The sequence below is a fragment of the Nematolebias whitei genome, chromosome 3 (assembly GCF_014905685.2).
Source record: "Nematolebias whitei isolate Nwh7 chromosome 3, NemWhi1, whole genome shotgun sequence".
Taxonomy (NCBI): Eukaryota; Metazoa; Chordata; class Actinopteri; order Cyprinodontiformes; family Rivulidae; genus Nematolebias; species Nematolebias whitei.
Genome location: NC_056500.1, coordinates 32,043,486 through 32,058,963, shown reverse-complemented (window position 1 = coordinate 32,058,963; position 15,478 = coordinate 32,043,486). Strand labels below are relative to the sequence as shown.

The 15,478-nt window shown below is 40.4% G+C and overlaps 1 protein-coding gene and 1 pseudogene across 1 annotated transcript in view; both read right to left on the bottom strand.

Moving 5' to 3' along the window:
* The window catches only part of LOC119407471, an 18,962-nt pseudogene extending 10,136 nt beyond the window's left edge, over positions 1-8,826 (bottom strand).
* Positions 8,827-10,916: 2,090 nt separating this feature from the next.
* The window catches only part of LOC119407998 (leucine-rich repeat-containing protein 52-like), a 22,615-nt gene continuing 18,053 nt past the window's right edge, over positions 10,917-15,478 (bottom strand). The window contains exon 2 of the mRNA XM_037674832.1: positions 10,917-11,401. Within this exon, the coding sequence (XP_037530760.1) occupies positions 11,064-11,401 (338 nt within the window). The 3' untranslated portion in view covers positions 10,917-11,063. The remainder of the gene's footprint in view (positions 11,402-15,478) is intronic.

Genomic DNA, 15,478 nt, shown 5'->3' with positions numbered 1-15,478 from the left:
CTAGCTATGGAGGTCTGACTGATACCAAAAAGGAGTGAGTTGCAATAGTCGAGCCTGGATGTAATGAATGCATGAATTACTGTCTCCAGGTTATTTTTGGACAATATGGGCTTCAGCTTAGACAGTCGCCTCAGCTGGAAAAAACAGGATTTAACAATCATGTTTACATGATTGTTGAGTTTCAGAGAAGGGTCAAGTATCACTCCTATGTTCAGATCAGATGTGACTAGTTTTGTTTTGTTTCTTTACAATTTATTCCATGTTTAAAAATGTGTTTACTGTAATTGTTTTAAAGAAAAAAGTTCACAATATATTGACGTAAAAATTAAATAATTTAAGAATATTACTAGTTACAAAGACCAAATTATCCATCCACCCATCCATCATTTTGACATCATCCAGTCAGATTTGTTCCATCTCAAACTTGTCCTAAACGCCGATAAAACCAAAGGGATGCTGTTTTCAAACAGGAAGTCGGTCCCAGCAGTTCTTCCTCTGATTTTATCCTCAAATGGAGTCCCTATTGAGTTTGTCGATTCCTACAAATATTTGGGTATCTTGGTCGATTTGCATCTCTCTTTTAAGCTTCACATGGAAAACCTAGTAAAGAAACTGAAAGTTAAACTGGGTTTCTTTTTCAGAAAAAGATCCCGTCTAACTCTGAATGCTAGAAAACACCTTGCAACAGTGACCTTCCGTCCCTCCATTGACTACAGTGACATTATTTACATGAACGCTCCTACAAGAACCCTGCAGATGTTGGATGCTGTCTATCATGGTGATCTTAGATTCATAACTGGCTGTAACTACTGTACCCATCACTGCACCCAGTATTCACTGGTTAACTGGACATCATTAACTTGACGCAGACTCTCCCACTGGTACATTTTCATCTTTAAATCACTTCTTGGTCTGCTGCCTTCATACATCTCCTCCTACATGTCTCTGCGTGAGTGCAGCTACAGCGTGCACTCTCAGGACATCATTACCTGCAGTGTTCCCACAGTGAGGACTGAACTTGGTAAAAGGGCCTTCTCCTACTCCGCTCCTGTTTCCGGGAATATCTTGCAAAAGATCTGAAGCTCTTGACCTTGACCTCTCTAAGTGGCTTCAATCATCTGCTAAGTTCATGGCAAAAACAAATGCAGACATGTTCCTGTTTTTAGTATTTTATATCACTCTATAATGTAGCTTTTTTTAAATTAACATAATTTTCTTCCATTTATTTTTTTCAGTTTATATGCCTTGTTTTAAGGTTGTCTACTGTTGTCATCATTCTTTGTTAAAAACAAATCTCTCTTGTAAATGAGTCCTAGAGGTTCAATGAGACTAACCTGTATAAATAAAGGTTGAATTGGTGCAGTCTAGTGCAGAACAGAGAGTTGAGACATTGGCAAAGCTGTCTGTCTGCACCTGGCCTGTTTTAGACCTTAATTGTTTGTATTTTTATATTCTCTGTTAGAAAAGTGGTATGTCAGGAGAGGTATCTCATGCGCACTATGTTAAAGGTACATAAAGATGTATGAAGGAAAGTGCCTTGAAGCATGCGTGTGCACGTTTGGATAAATCTGAAAATTGTGTGAGCATGCTCACATTTTGCCCCTATTCCAAATTTCAATATGAAAGCTGTGCACTTTTTGATACATAAAAAGAAAAAGAAGTATTTAATTAAAACTCCTAAATGTCAGCATATAATAATTTAGAATAGATATTTCTATTAGGACATAAAAGTATCTAAAGTTTCAAGAAATGCAGAATTGTAATATTTGGTCCACTGTAATAATTTCAGATTAGTCTTTTACATTATTAATCTCACCTAATAAGTTTGTCAAAACCACTTTTGTGTTCATAAATCCTTTAAAGTCTGAACATCAGAAAAATGTGGTCCAGTTTGAAGAATTCTCTCATATTCCCTATTGCTTATGAATTGCCATGTACAAAACTATAATTAAACCTCAAAGAAGTTACAGAAAAAACCCATACTGTATAGAAACAGGCATTGTATGACAGAACCGGTACCAGAAATCTTACGTCTAACATGCACACAGTTAAATTTGTAAAAAGATACCAAAAAGAGTGTAAACTATGTCCCTCCCTGTCACTTACCTGTTCAAATTAGCTGCATATTGAGCAACATGTCCATCCATCCATTATCTTTACCCACTTCTTTCTTTCTGGGTCACAGGGGTCACTGGTGCCCATATCCAGACCAGAAGCCACTGTGCGAGAGGTGGGGGATACCCTGGACAGGTCTCCAGTCCATCACAGGGACACATAAAGACAAATGAGACAAACAACCATTCACTCTCTCACTCACACCCAGAGACAATTTAGAGTTACCAGTCAGACTAACATGCATGTTTTTGGTCTGTGGGAGGAAACCAGAGTACCCGGAGAAAACCCATGCATGTACCAAGAGAACATGCAAACTCCACCCAGACAGGTACCTGGACGGCAGACGGGATTTGATTCGGCGACCTTCTTGCTGAGAAGTAACAGCTCTACCAACTGAGACACTGTGCCGCCCTATGTCAGTTTCCTTTTTTTAAATATTATATAACCAAATTCTTTAGCCACAAACATTTTGTGCAACAGCAGCAGCTTTAAAACAAGAATTTACCAAGTTGACCTCAGAATTATTTTTTGCAGAATGGTCTGACTAAAGATGCCTCTGCTCTGACTCTGCCGAGACGTGTGCACAAACGCAACCCATCCTCCTTTTAGATCAGTAATATTTTTACTTTGTCCTCTGTCCTGCCGGATGACAAGTTACCCCTCCCCCCTTTCAGTTGATAAATGTTTTCTGTCTGCTCTATAATTGTCATTGGCATAAAACTGACATTCAGCTCTGCTAAGTAGCAATGCAACACCAAACAGGATGTATTTGAATGTGCAGATTAAGTACAGGCATGCAACTGAGAGGTCATGCCCTTGTGGGTCAAATGTCTGTGCAGATTATGATGGACAGCAGCAATGTGCAGTCTCTATTTGAGTAAATGATCCGATAATGACAACCTAAAGATTTAGCTGGTAAATTATAGCTCTAGGTTTGTGTGTGTTGGGGTGGGGGGGGGGGGGGGGGTGTCTTTGTATTTGTTATCTTGTAAGGCCCATTTTTCCAACATATACTATATTATAAGGACCAACTGTTCCTTATGGGGCCCAAAGCCCATGCCCCATAAGAATAAGTGCCGGTGGTGGGTTAGGGGTTAGGTTTAGGGTTGGGAATGTACTGGTAATGGTTAGGGTAAGGGGCAGGGTTAGTCTATAGAAATGAATGAAAAATTAATGGAAATCAATGCAAAGTCCCTGTAAAGATAGACAGACAAACTTTTGTGTGTGTGTGTGTGTGTGGGGGGGGGGGGGGGGGGGGGGGTGTGTGTGAAAACTGACCATGGTGTCAGATTGAGAATAGAGGGGAGGACAGGAGGCTGTAGTGTTTCAAGGGAAGACAGGGAGCCAAAACAGTGTCATTAACCTTCTCAAGCCTGCTGATCTGACTCTGTGTCCTTGGGATTTATGTGTGCATGTGTGCATAAGTGAGAGTGAGAGAAAGGCAAGGCAGCTGTTAGTTCAGTTGAAATGCTCAAAGCACTAGAAGATATAAAATAATAAACAAAGTGCTATGTGTTGTCATCATTGTATGTTCCCATGACAAAAATAGTCCTCTACATTTAACCCATCATATGTGGGATACACCCAGCTGGAGAGGTGGGCAGCTATGTGAGCACCTGGGGATTAGATGTCTTGCTCAGGGACACCACGGCATGTGGGAAAGGGGGGGAGTTGAACCTGCAACTTTCTGGTCCCAAGTCAACTGCTCTACCTCTACACCATCTCGGACCCATATTATTAACCTTTATTTAACCAGGCAAATCCCACTGAGATCACAGATCTCTTGCAAGGGAGACCTGGGCCTGAAGGCAGACTAACATGTATGTTTTGAACTGTGGGAGGAAACTGGACTACCTGGAGAAAATCCACACAAGCATGAGAAGAACATGCAAACTTCACACAGAAAGACCCCAGGTCCAACTCGGGATTGAACCCAGGACCTTCTTGCTGTGAGGCAACAGTGCTAACATCTGAGCCGTCGTGCTGCCCATATACAGTAGTGTTGACACTATATATGTTCTTCAATAAAATTCATGAAGCAGGAAATCTACTAGACAATTTTGTAACATCGACTTTCATTGCACTGCCGAAGAAGCCCAGGGCTGTGGATTGTAAAGACCAAAGAAACCACAGTGTAAAGCGTTTTCTGATGATCATCAATGTAAAGATGAGAAGCAATTTGCAAACAGAAATATCAGAAGTTCAATTTGGTTTCATGTGAGATTGTTGTACCAGAAATGCAATTTTTACATTACGAATGGTGTGCGAGAGCTATTAAACATCATCAGAATATTTTTCTGTCTTACTGATTATGTCAAAGCTTTCGACAAAGTTCACCATGAAAAACTTATTGAACTCCTGCAAAATTTGAATATTAATGGCAAGAAAATACTAATTGTTAGAAATGTGTTCTGGAAGCAAAAAGCCTCAGTCAGGATTGGTGAAATGCTAACCCACAGAGTAACAGAGAGGAGCTAGACTGTTCAGTATAGTCACATATTTCTTCTATCTCTATAATGAAAAAAAATTCTCTGCAAAGTTCGTATGGTGAACATTGTCATGAGTTGGTAGGAGAGATCATATCTCCAGTTTTAGTTTCGCTCCACTGGCTCCCTGTCAAATTCAGAATATAATTAAAAATCTTACTTCTAACATACTAAGCTCTCAACAACCTAGCTCCATCTTAAATTACAGATCTTTTTGTTTGATACTTTCCCAAGAGAACACTTCACTCTCAGACTGCAGGTTTACTTGATGTTCCTAGAGTTTCCAAAAGCAGAATGGGAGGCAGAGCTTTCAGTTATCAGGCTCCTCTCTTGTGGAACCAACTTCCAGTTTCCATCCATGAGGTTGACATTATTTTTAAGATTAGGCTTAAGTATTTCCTTTTGGATAAATCCTATAGTTCGGTTCAGCTTTGGTTTTGTGAGCTACCCTTTAGTTGTGCTGCTATAGACTAAGACTGCCAGAGGACAACTTGACCACATTTCCTCACTCTGCTCCTATCTTTACTTGCTCTACGCTACCTCTTGTTATTTGTAATTATTTGTAACTTTAATGCATGTTTTTTGTCTTTCCTCCAATAGAAAGTACACCTGACCTGCCATTCTGTGTTTTTCTGTTTGTCCTTCCTTCCTGTTTTCTCAAAACCCAGCCGGTCGAAGAAGATGGCCACTTGTCTTGAGCCTGGGTCTGCTGGAGGTTTCTTCCTGTTAAAAGGGAGTTTTTCCTTTCCACTGTTGCCTTTGTGCTCGCTCAGGATGGGAGATTGCAACGAAGTGAAGATTCAACGCAATCTGCTGGCTTCCTTATATAGATAACTTTTACTAATTGGCTTTTATAATGCATGTCAATACTCTTGTAAAGTGCCCTGAGCCACTTCTGGCGTGACTTGGCACTATATAAATAAACTGAATTGAACATAACTCTTTTGCATGTGGCAACATCTGAAGAAGACTTGCAGGCTCTCCTTGACAACGTTGTGGAATCCAATGCAGAAATGGGACTCTGTTAGCAGGGCCAAGTTGTGGAAACTATCCATCCATCCATCCGTTATCTTTACCCGCTTATTCCATTTTAGGTCATGGGGGTCGCTGGTGCACATGTCCAGCAATCACTGTGCGAGGGGCGGGGTACACCCTGGACGGGTCGCAAGTCCATCACAGGGACACGTAGAGACAAACGAGACAAACAACCATTCACTCTCTCATTCACACCTACAATTTAGAGTTACCAATCAGCCTAACATGCATGTTTTTGGTCTGTGGGAGGAAACCAGAGCACCCAGAGAAAACCCACGCATGCACGGAGAGAACATGCAAACTCCACCCAGAAAGGCCCCTGGACCGGGGTTTGAACCAAGGACCTGCTCGATGAGAGGCAGCAGCTCTACCAGTTGCGCCACCGTGCTGCCCTACAATAAATTATCTTGCTCTTTATTTAAAAATTGTGACTCATCTTCCCCATACAACCCTACCAGTCCCGTGATGGATAGCATTGAAACAGGGAGAGATGACAGAGAAGTGTTTTGGATCATCCATCACTCATCCAAGCTGCTTGGACAGATGCTTTGTGATCAGCCTGCCCCAATTAAACACACCCAGTCGTGTGAACACACACTCATTCAAACTTTATTTAAACAGGATAGTCCCATTGAGCCATGAGGACTCATTTACAAAAGAGACCTGAACACACACACACACACACACACATTACTATAAATGGCAGCCTTGTACTCTCACTGTGACATGAGGTCAGGAGTTTTCAGTCAGATCATGTTATTAATGTGATCGTCTTATTCGCTCTCATTACTGATATCCTCTGCAGCCACCAACTCCTGCTCCTCCAATTCTACAACTCCAACATGTTGAACATGTTCAAAGACTGTTTAATGTTTTAGGCATAAATATAAAAGTCCTAGTAGTCAATGGAGAAAGAACGCCAAATGGAAGAGCAAACTCAGGAAACAGGAAATGTGTTTCAATCGTGGTCTATCCTGTGGAAACATTTTGTGCCAATAAAATTCTTTAAAAAATGATTTTAAACCATTTATCTAACCGCAGCTTGTTCTTCTGATATAGTTTTTTAAAAGTACCATCACAGCTGTTTATTTCACCCCAACATCATTTTCAGCCTTCAGTGTTTTTGTATGACTGTTTCACATTAGGTGACATTGTCACACATTTCTGCCATGAAGCTGCCCAAAAGCAGAACTAGAACTCAAATGACACAACTTGCCTTTCATAGGTGTGTAATGTTCTTTAAAGGGAATAAAGAGACCAACTGATAAACACAATCATTTTAATTAATTAAAGGTAATTGATTTCAGCCCATCAGTGGATCAAAACATCCAACACAAACAGTCATTCCTCATTTAGCTACTTGATACTGTGATATTTTATGTTTTGCTTTTACATTATGAGTAAACACACTGGAGGTCAGGAAAAACTTTCAAATAAGTTGATTGAAAATATTTCCTACGAAGGTTCTTATCTACCAAGATGTGTTTTACAATATTTTTTTTTTCACATAAATTAATTTGCTATAAACCTTTAGGTCAGAAAAACTGTGCCAGCCCTATTTAGAAACGTACACATCACATGTTTCATGGTAAGTTTACACCTTCACTTTTCAGTAAAGAATGACCCATCCATACAGTACCTATGGATGTTTAGCTAAATACATTGATTGAAACATATACCTAAGGTGCTTTTTTGACTTTAAGAGGAAACATTAATGCTCTCGAACCACAGAGATCCCAAACTTGTAAAATGAATCCAGTTTTCATCCAACCATTATCTTCTGCTTGTTCTGGAGTCGGGTCATGGGCAGCAGCTTGAGCAGGGAGGCCCAGACATCTCTTTCCCAAGCCATCTCTTCCAGCACTTCTGGGAAGATTCCAAGTAATCTTTTCTGGTGTCTCTTCCCAGTCAGACTTGTTCGGAGCACCTCCCAAGGGAGGTGCCCAGGGAGCATCCTTACCAGATGCCCGAACCACCTCAACTAGCTCCTCTCAATGTGGAGGAGCAGTGGCTCTATTTCAAGTCTCTCTCAGATAACTGAAATTGTTGCCCTTTTTATAGGGGCTACCCTGTGGATAATACTCATTTTGACTACCTGTATCCACTATGTCATTCTTTCGGTCACTAACCAGAGTTTGTTACTGTAGGTGAGAGTAGGAACGTAGGCCGACCGGTAAGCAGTAGGGGTGCACCAATTGCAGTTTTCTGGCCGATCACCGATTTCTAAAAAGTCTGGCCTGCCGATTCTGATTTTGGCCGATACTGATTTTGTTTTACAAGCGACACTGTCAGGTGTTATAAGCTCACAATGAAAATTCAATTTTCCAATATTTTTTTTTTTTTGAAAAACATACCCTTGAACAATATCCTAGAAACAATACAAACTTGTTTTAACTGGCCATGGGGTAGTGCTCTGAAATATAAATAAAGTTCAGACAATTGTTGTTAAAACTAAAAAAAAAAAATCGGCAAAATCAGTTTCTCATGCAAGTATCAGCCAATTTTCCAAAATTAAGGAAATCGGGGCCAATTTATCAGTGCACCCCTAGTAAACAGAGAGCTTTGCCTTACAGCTCAGCTCTCTTTTCACTACAGTGGACCAGTACAGAGTTTGCAATACTGCAGATGCTGCATCGATCCATCTGTGGAGCTCACCTCCATTCTATCTCATTTGTGAACAAAGCCCCAAGATACTAGAACTCCTCCACGTGTGGCAGCACCTCACCTCCAACTTAAAGAGGGCAGTCCGCCCTTTTTCGACTTAGGTCCATGGCCTCAGAGTGTGTTCAATTTCACTGAGTTAAATTATTTTAATCTGTGTTAAACATTCACACTAATGTGGTGTTGTCCATTTAATCAGACAGCAAAAAGTGGTTTGACTTTTTGTACAGATTCTGACATTAATTATGAGATCTGCTGAAGGGGGGTTTTGTTGGAACGTCATGAACAATTTAATTTCTGCCATCTTTTTCAAGAATGTCAGTTTGGAGCTAAAAATATTATTTCTGACCAGACTGAGAGTAAGGCCAAGACCAAAATAGGTTAAAACAACTCCAACCTCAAATATTTTTTTATACTGGTCCATCCATTGATTCATTACATTTACCTGCTTCTTCCATTCTGGGTTGAGGGATTGCTGGTGCCTATGTCCAGCAGTCACTACATAAGAGGAGGGGTACACCCTGGACATGTTGCAGGTCCATCTATGGTGGTTCATGCAAATGATAATTTATAAACCGTCACACAACTGTCAGTTTATCATTAAGCTGGATTTATAGTCAATGAGAAGGGCCAGTCTCGTGTCTCACGATGCATCAAGCATTGTGTGGTCAGAAATTTGTCGGCGTGTTTTAAAGCTGATGCAGCAAGCTGATCTCAGGGCAGTGTCTGCTGAGGAGCTGCTGGCCAAGGTTGTTAGAAAATACAACCAACATAACAACTGTTTCGGTAAAAATGATAAATAAAGTCAAAGAAAACTGATAAAGATGGTGAAAGAACGTTTGGAAGGAGATTATATAATTTTGTGCATGGAGAAGCGGTGGTTCTCTGAGAAAGAGTGTGCCTCCTCCCGGCAGCCGCTGCAGTGATGACTGACAGGGCGAGCTCCTCAGCCGGGCAGCACAGCAGCACATTTCTGCACCATCTGTTGGAAACAGGGGCGGTCTCTGTGACAAATTTACAAAAAAGTGCTTCTCCACAATTAACGGCAGAAATACCAGATCTTCCTCGTCCAACTTTTCCACAACTGAAAATAAACATCCACTCTGGAAAGCTGTGCTGTCTATGCTCATTCTGATTGTAACTGATGTGTTGTATTTGGAAGATTTATCAGGATTTATCCTCCGCAGTTCTTTTTTGCCTGTGGATATTTTGTGATAAAAAGACCAACTGTAATCATGCCAGCGAGATCTGGTGTCTTACATCTTGTTGATGTATAAGGAGACATTTAAACATTTAATTATACATACAATTCAATGGGTATTTGTAAGCACAAATAGTAGCAGCTAGCTGTAGCATTTCCAGTGCACCCTGGGTCATTGCCTTTAGAAATGACCTAATAGTTCTACAGGAATAAATCTGTAATGTCTACATGACAGTGATGTCAAAGTTTATAAATAGAGTTTGCACGGATCACTATGACATTTTTGAGGTTAGAGCTGTTTAATTTAAGCAATCAACTTTAATCTAAGCTACCAGATAATCAATCTGGTCAGAATTAAACTCTATTTCTCCAAACTGAGGCGGCACAACGAGTTATCTACAATAGGTAGAATATTTATGATTCACAACCTTTCCACAGAATCCCACCTCAAAAGATTTGAAGTACTCTTAAAGGGAAAACTGTTACTGTTGATTATTTGATGTGAGCTGTCTAAAAGGCCCTTCATACTCCATCTGAAACAGCCAAATCGGTTCTCATTGAAGTAGACGCAATGATAATTGCATCATTTTGATCTCAGAGCAGCTTCGCCTGCCGCTCCTTGGCACAAGGCCCAGGCCGAACTTTTTCTGAGAGGCGTATGCACCAAGTATTGTGCGACTGGTCAGAGGTTTGAGGAAATGCGCTCTGACATTCAGCTGTACAATTCTTAAAACACACTAAATTAGTCAAATGGACAAAAACTCCTGGATGGAGATCGTGCAGACATCGTGTATGGAGGAGTCTGTCTGCTGAAAAGTGTGGCGCTTTCTTCATGACAGATTTGTGGCCAAACGGCAGATGCAGGGATGGAGTAAAGACACGTGGTGCTGTATATTGCAATGGGATGGGTTTCCCAGGAGCTCTGTGCTGTGTCTCATGGATTATGAAAGGTGTGTGAAATCGAACGTCCCACAACTATGTGACCATGAGTCGACTGTTCGTCTTCAGATGGAGTATGCCAGGCCCTTTAGACCATCCAGGAAATAAACATTAAATGTTGAAACAAAACCATTATTCTGTCTCAACTATTGCAGATACAAGGCATCAGTGTCTTCTCTACAACACTTAATGCATTCTTCATAGATGTACTGTGTATGTGTTTAACTGTGCCACTCACATATCATTTGTTGCCATAAAAAAACAATTATAAAGTAAAACGCTGAAAAATGTTACATTGTATGTAAGGAACACACTCTGTATGTGCAAGGTTATTGCTTTCAGTAAATTCAGAGGTCATTCTGTTTTCCTGATGTGAAGGAATAGTCAACCTTATTGCTCTGTTCTCTCTCTCTTTCTCACACACACACACACACACACACACACACACACACACGCGCACACACACACACACACACACACACACTTTCCAATTAGTGAAAGAGCATATTGCCGTATATAAATCTGCAGTACGGAGCAACCGGCAGATTTCAGTTCACAGCAGGGTATTTGGATTCCTCTCATCACATCTTCTCCTGTCCTTCTCTTCGTGTTGCCTCATCAGTTTATCACACCTGCATGCCAGGTTTGGTCAGATCCCCATTCCCCTGGTTCGCTCCTCCTCCGCCGCCTTCGCCTCCACCCATTGCTCCCCTCTCCTCCTCATCGTCACTGTCCAGCTCCTCACTCTTCCTCTTGCTGTAGCGCTCATACAACACCATGAGCACACCCATCACCCACGCTGACACCGTGCCAGCTGAGAAGATGACGAATCCAATGGCGATGAAGAAGAGGTAGTCCCAGTAGCCCAAGCCTTGGTGACAGTCAACTCGCAGCTGCATGCCCACCTCCCCCAAACGCTGGCCCGCCAGCTCTGGGGGGTTGTTGCAAACTGTCTGGCCTTCATCTGGAGGTGAAAGAGAGAAAAACATAATGTTACTGAAAGTGGAAATGAATTCGGGAAGACTATAAGAGCCAGCACAGAGAATAATACGTGCATACGGTTGAGGATGAAGGGCAGAGTGTTAGAAGAGAAAAGAGGACCAAAAAAACGTAATTACTTTGGAGAAAATGGTGGGAAACTATTAATAGTCTTGTCTCACATGCAAGTGAACAAACAGCATTGAACAATGCAGGGATAACCTTTGTGATAAAGACTCCCAGCCCACACAACAGATTACCTTTGACTCATATGGGTCTGCGGTGTCTAGGACATGGAAACATTATCGTGCTGCACACACTCACACATGTATGGAAGGAATGGTGACACATCATCCCTCCCTCACCCATGTGCACATTGTTAAACACCAACAAATGACTGCAGCTGCTGAGAGATAAGATGAATGTTTTCTTAGACAAACAGCTGCCACTCATAATAAGGGATATGATAATCAACTTGATGACCACACAGAGATGCCAAATTACTAGTAAAACACTCAATCTGAATACAGTAAGTTTATTTGGGTAGAATGATGCTTTAAATAGAGGTGTCAAAGGTCAACAGTTAAAGCCAGGCAAACAGAAATTGAATGGCTATATTGTTTCACAGTTGTAGTGATGGGAAATCCTGCACTTTTCCAAGTCTTCTCCTCCTGGATGTCACAGATTTTACGCCAAATGTATGGGCATCCAAAGAATTTTGAGCTCTTAGAGAGCATTAATTCTTGGATTTTGATTAACATTTTAGGGCTTTCTAAATACCTAAAACTCAGTAATCAGCAGCCAGGGTCTGGTAAACAGCTACCCAACCTCCTGAAAACAAAATTGATCCCAACAAAAAGGCATTAGGTACACGTTAAAGTGGTATTTTTTCATTCAACCTTTATTTATACAGGTTAGTCTCAATGAGTCTTGAGGACTCATTTACAAGAGAGACCTGTTTAGAAAAACATAATTTGTATAAAGTACAAACAACAATAAACTACAGTAAAATAGGAATGAAGTATTTATATATAATCAGCTCCCCTCAGGCAGAAGGTTGAGCGCTGAACTACTAAACTGAGGAACAGCTTCTACCCTGAAGCTGTTAGACTCACGAATCCCTAACCAGGTTTATCACTGTGAAAAAAAATCACTGCAATGTCACTTTGATTGGTGATATGTGCTGCTGATTATTTCACGCTGCTGTGTTCATTCATACTCATCTACTCACACAGACTCATGTCCATGCTGCTATTGTTCGACGTATTGTTTTGCAGTATTAGTGTTTAACGTATTTCTTAGTTTATATCTTGGATTTTATTACCGTTTCTTTTACACTTGATATTTTTGCTATTGTTGGATGTAACTGGGACCTTGAGTACACAATTTTGTTCCACCTCATGTATCACATGTGATGCGAATGACAACAAAGAACCTTGAGCTTTGAATATAATCTGCTTGTAATGAAATGTAAATAGCAATCAGGAAGAAAATTAAAGGTCAAGACAACTACACAACAATAACTTCTGACACACATGAGAAAGGTTATTGGCCTTTGGAGACATTTTAACAGACTCAGGTGGGATGGTGTGCTGTCATATGATATAGAAACACCACCCCTCCGTTTACTCTCAGATGACATCAATATATCATTTTTCATTGGAGCACTGAAAGGAAGGGCCCTTTGCTTTGACCAAGGCACACCTAAACTCTCATTCACTTGAAGAAATAACTTTTAATGATTTTTATGGCAGATTTCTACAAGGCTTTCCATCACCTTCTCTCAGAAGAGGAAGTGGCAACAAGATTATTGAGCCTAAAACAAGGAAACATTCTGTAGCAGACCATTTCAGCACTAACGCGAAGAGACCACGAAGGCCATCCCATCAGAAAATCAGGAAAAACTGATGGGTCACTCTGTGGTCCCCGTTTAATGTTTCCAGCTACTCTGTATAAATAATATAACTTTGGCTATCCAAGCCCTAGTGGATCCCGGTGCCGGTGAATAGAGTTTAATCAATGATGATCTGGTGACTCAGTTACAAATTCTCAAGGTACAGCTACCCCAACCTCTGACTGGTTCTGTATTAACCAGAAAAAAAAAATCAACCACCATCACTCATAACTCACATACATATTCATCTGGTAATAGTCAGCAACCATGAAAAGGAGGGTGAGTTTTTTTTGTTTTTCCATCCTCTATGTCCCTTTTGGTTTAGAGTTTTCCTCAGTTAACTAACACCATGATAAATTGGACAAACAAAATAATTGAAAACTGGAGCTCTTTCTGTAAAAAAAAAAAAAAGTCTATGTTCTGCAGTCTCTATCTCACCTTCTTAACCACTAGTATGCAAGAAATCTGATATTTCAAATGTTCCACCTATTTACCATGATCTTTACTCTGTGTTCAGAAAACTAAGGGCTTTATCACTACCTCCTCATATCCATACTATTGTTCCAAAGACCTCCTCCCAGGAGCTTCTCTACAGTCAAGTTGACTCTACAACCTGTCTGGACCAGAAAACTAGACAATGAAGCAAGACATCGAGGATTTATGTGGGATGCAAATAGAAAACAGAGACAAGAGTAAGATAAAATGTTTAAAAATCTGTTTTCTTGTTCATCTAAAGAGACTTTGTCAGCTGTTTTTAACTCTTTCAGGATAACCTCTATTGAACCTGCTGATGCACAACATACTTACTTAACAACCCCATAATGAACTAAAGTAAAATGCTTTCCTAGTTTCCTAATGCTATTTATTTTTGGTTTTATTTGACAGTGCAGACTTGTCAAATAAGCACATTTATAGATATTGCATTAAAAAGTGTGTTGTTGCAGACATGACACTACAGCATTAATAGGTTTCTTCTCCTGACTGAAATGAGCCGTGCTGGTATTGATCAAAAACCTTATCAAACCCCTGCAGACGTATTGTTGAAAATCCGCTCAGTGGTGTTAAAGAGATCTTATCAGATGCTCAATAATCCCGGTAGAAAAATCTAACAAAGTTAAATCAGGTCCTCTGGAAGATTTCTTCTTGTTTAAATGTTTCGTCTTTCATCCAAAAGACTTCTTCAGTCCGAGGAGCCGAAACAAACTCAGTCTTTTAAATAGCACCTTCTCGTAGTGGATCAACCAGTTTGATGGTGCTCAGGTGGTTCCTGTAGTCCGCCCTCCCCCCGCCGCCTGCTCAAACCATCAGTTTGAGGGTTCAAACTGATGGCCATCCTGGCCAAAGTGGTTGAAAATATCCTGATTCGTAATCAATAATCCAGGTAGAAAAATCTAGCAAAAATAAGTCAGGTTTTCTGGACGGTTTCTTTTTGGTGAAATGTTTCATCTTTCATCCACAACTAGTGAGGATGAATTAAGAAATTTTCAACTTCTTTGGCCAGGATGGACACAAACTAGTTTAATGCTGTAGTGTCACACCTGCAACAACACTTTCTTATTTAATGCTTACATGTGCCTATTTGACAAGTCTGCACTGCCAAATAAAGCCAGAAATAAAAAGCATTAGGAAACTAGGAAAGCATTTGACTTTAGGTCATTATGTGGTTGTAAGTAGGTTGTTGTGCAGCAACAAGTTCAATAGAGGTTATCCTGAAATATTTAAAGACAGGTGACAATGGCACTCGGGGGAATCGAAGGTGGGGGTTAAGGGCCTTGCTCAAGGGCCCAGAGTGGGACAAATGAGGGTGGAGGCAGGTGTGGGTGCTTCAAGTTTCCCCCACACATTTTGATGTTGCTGTTCTGGGAGTCAAACTGGTGACCTTTCAATCACAGGCCCACTTTCTCTAACTTCTGCACAGCCACTCCTCCAGCATATATACTTACATATATATACATTTATACAGTACACACGCACATATATATGTATGTATGTATGTGAATAATATATATATATATATAATAATCATTTTTTTCATTTTATTTAAAAAGCGCCTTTCAGGACACCCAAGGACACAAAATATACACATACATACATACATACAAACATACATACATACATACATACATACATACATACATACATACATACATACATACATACATACATATA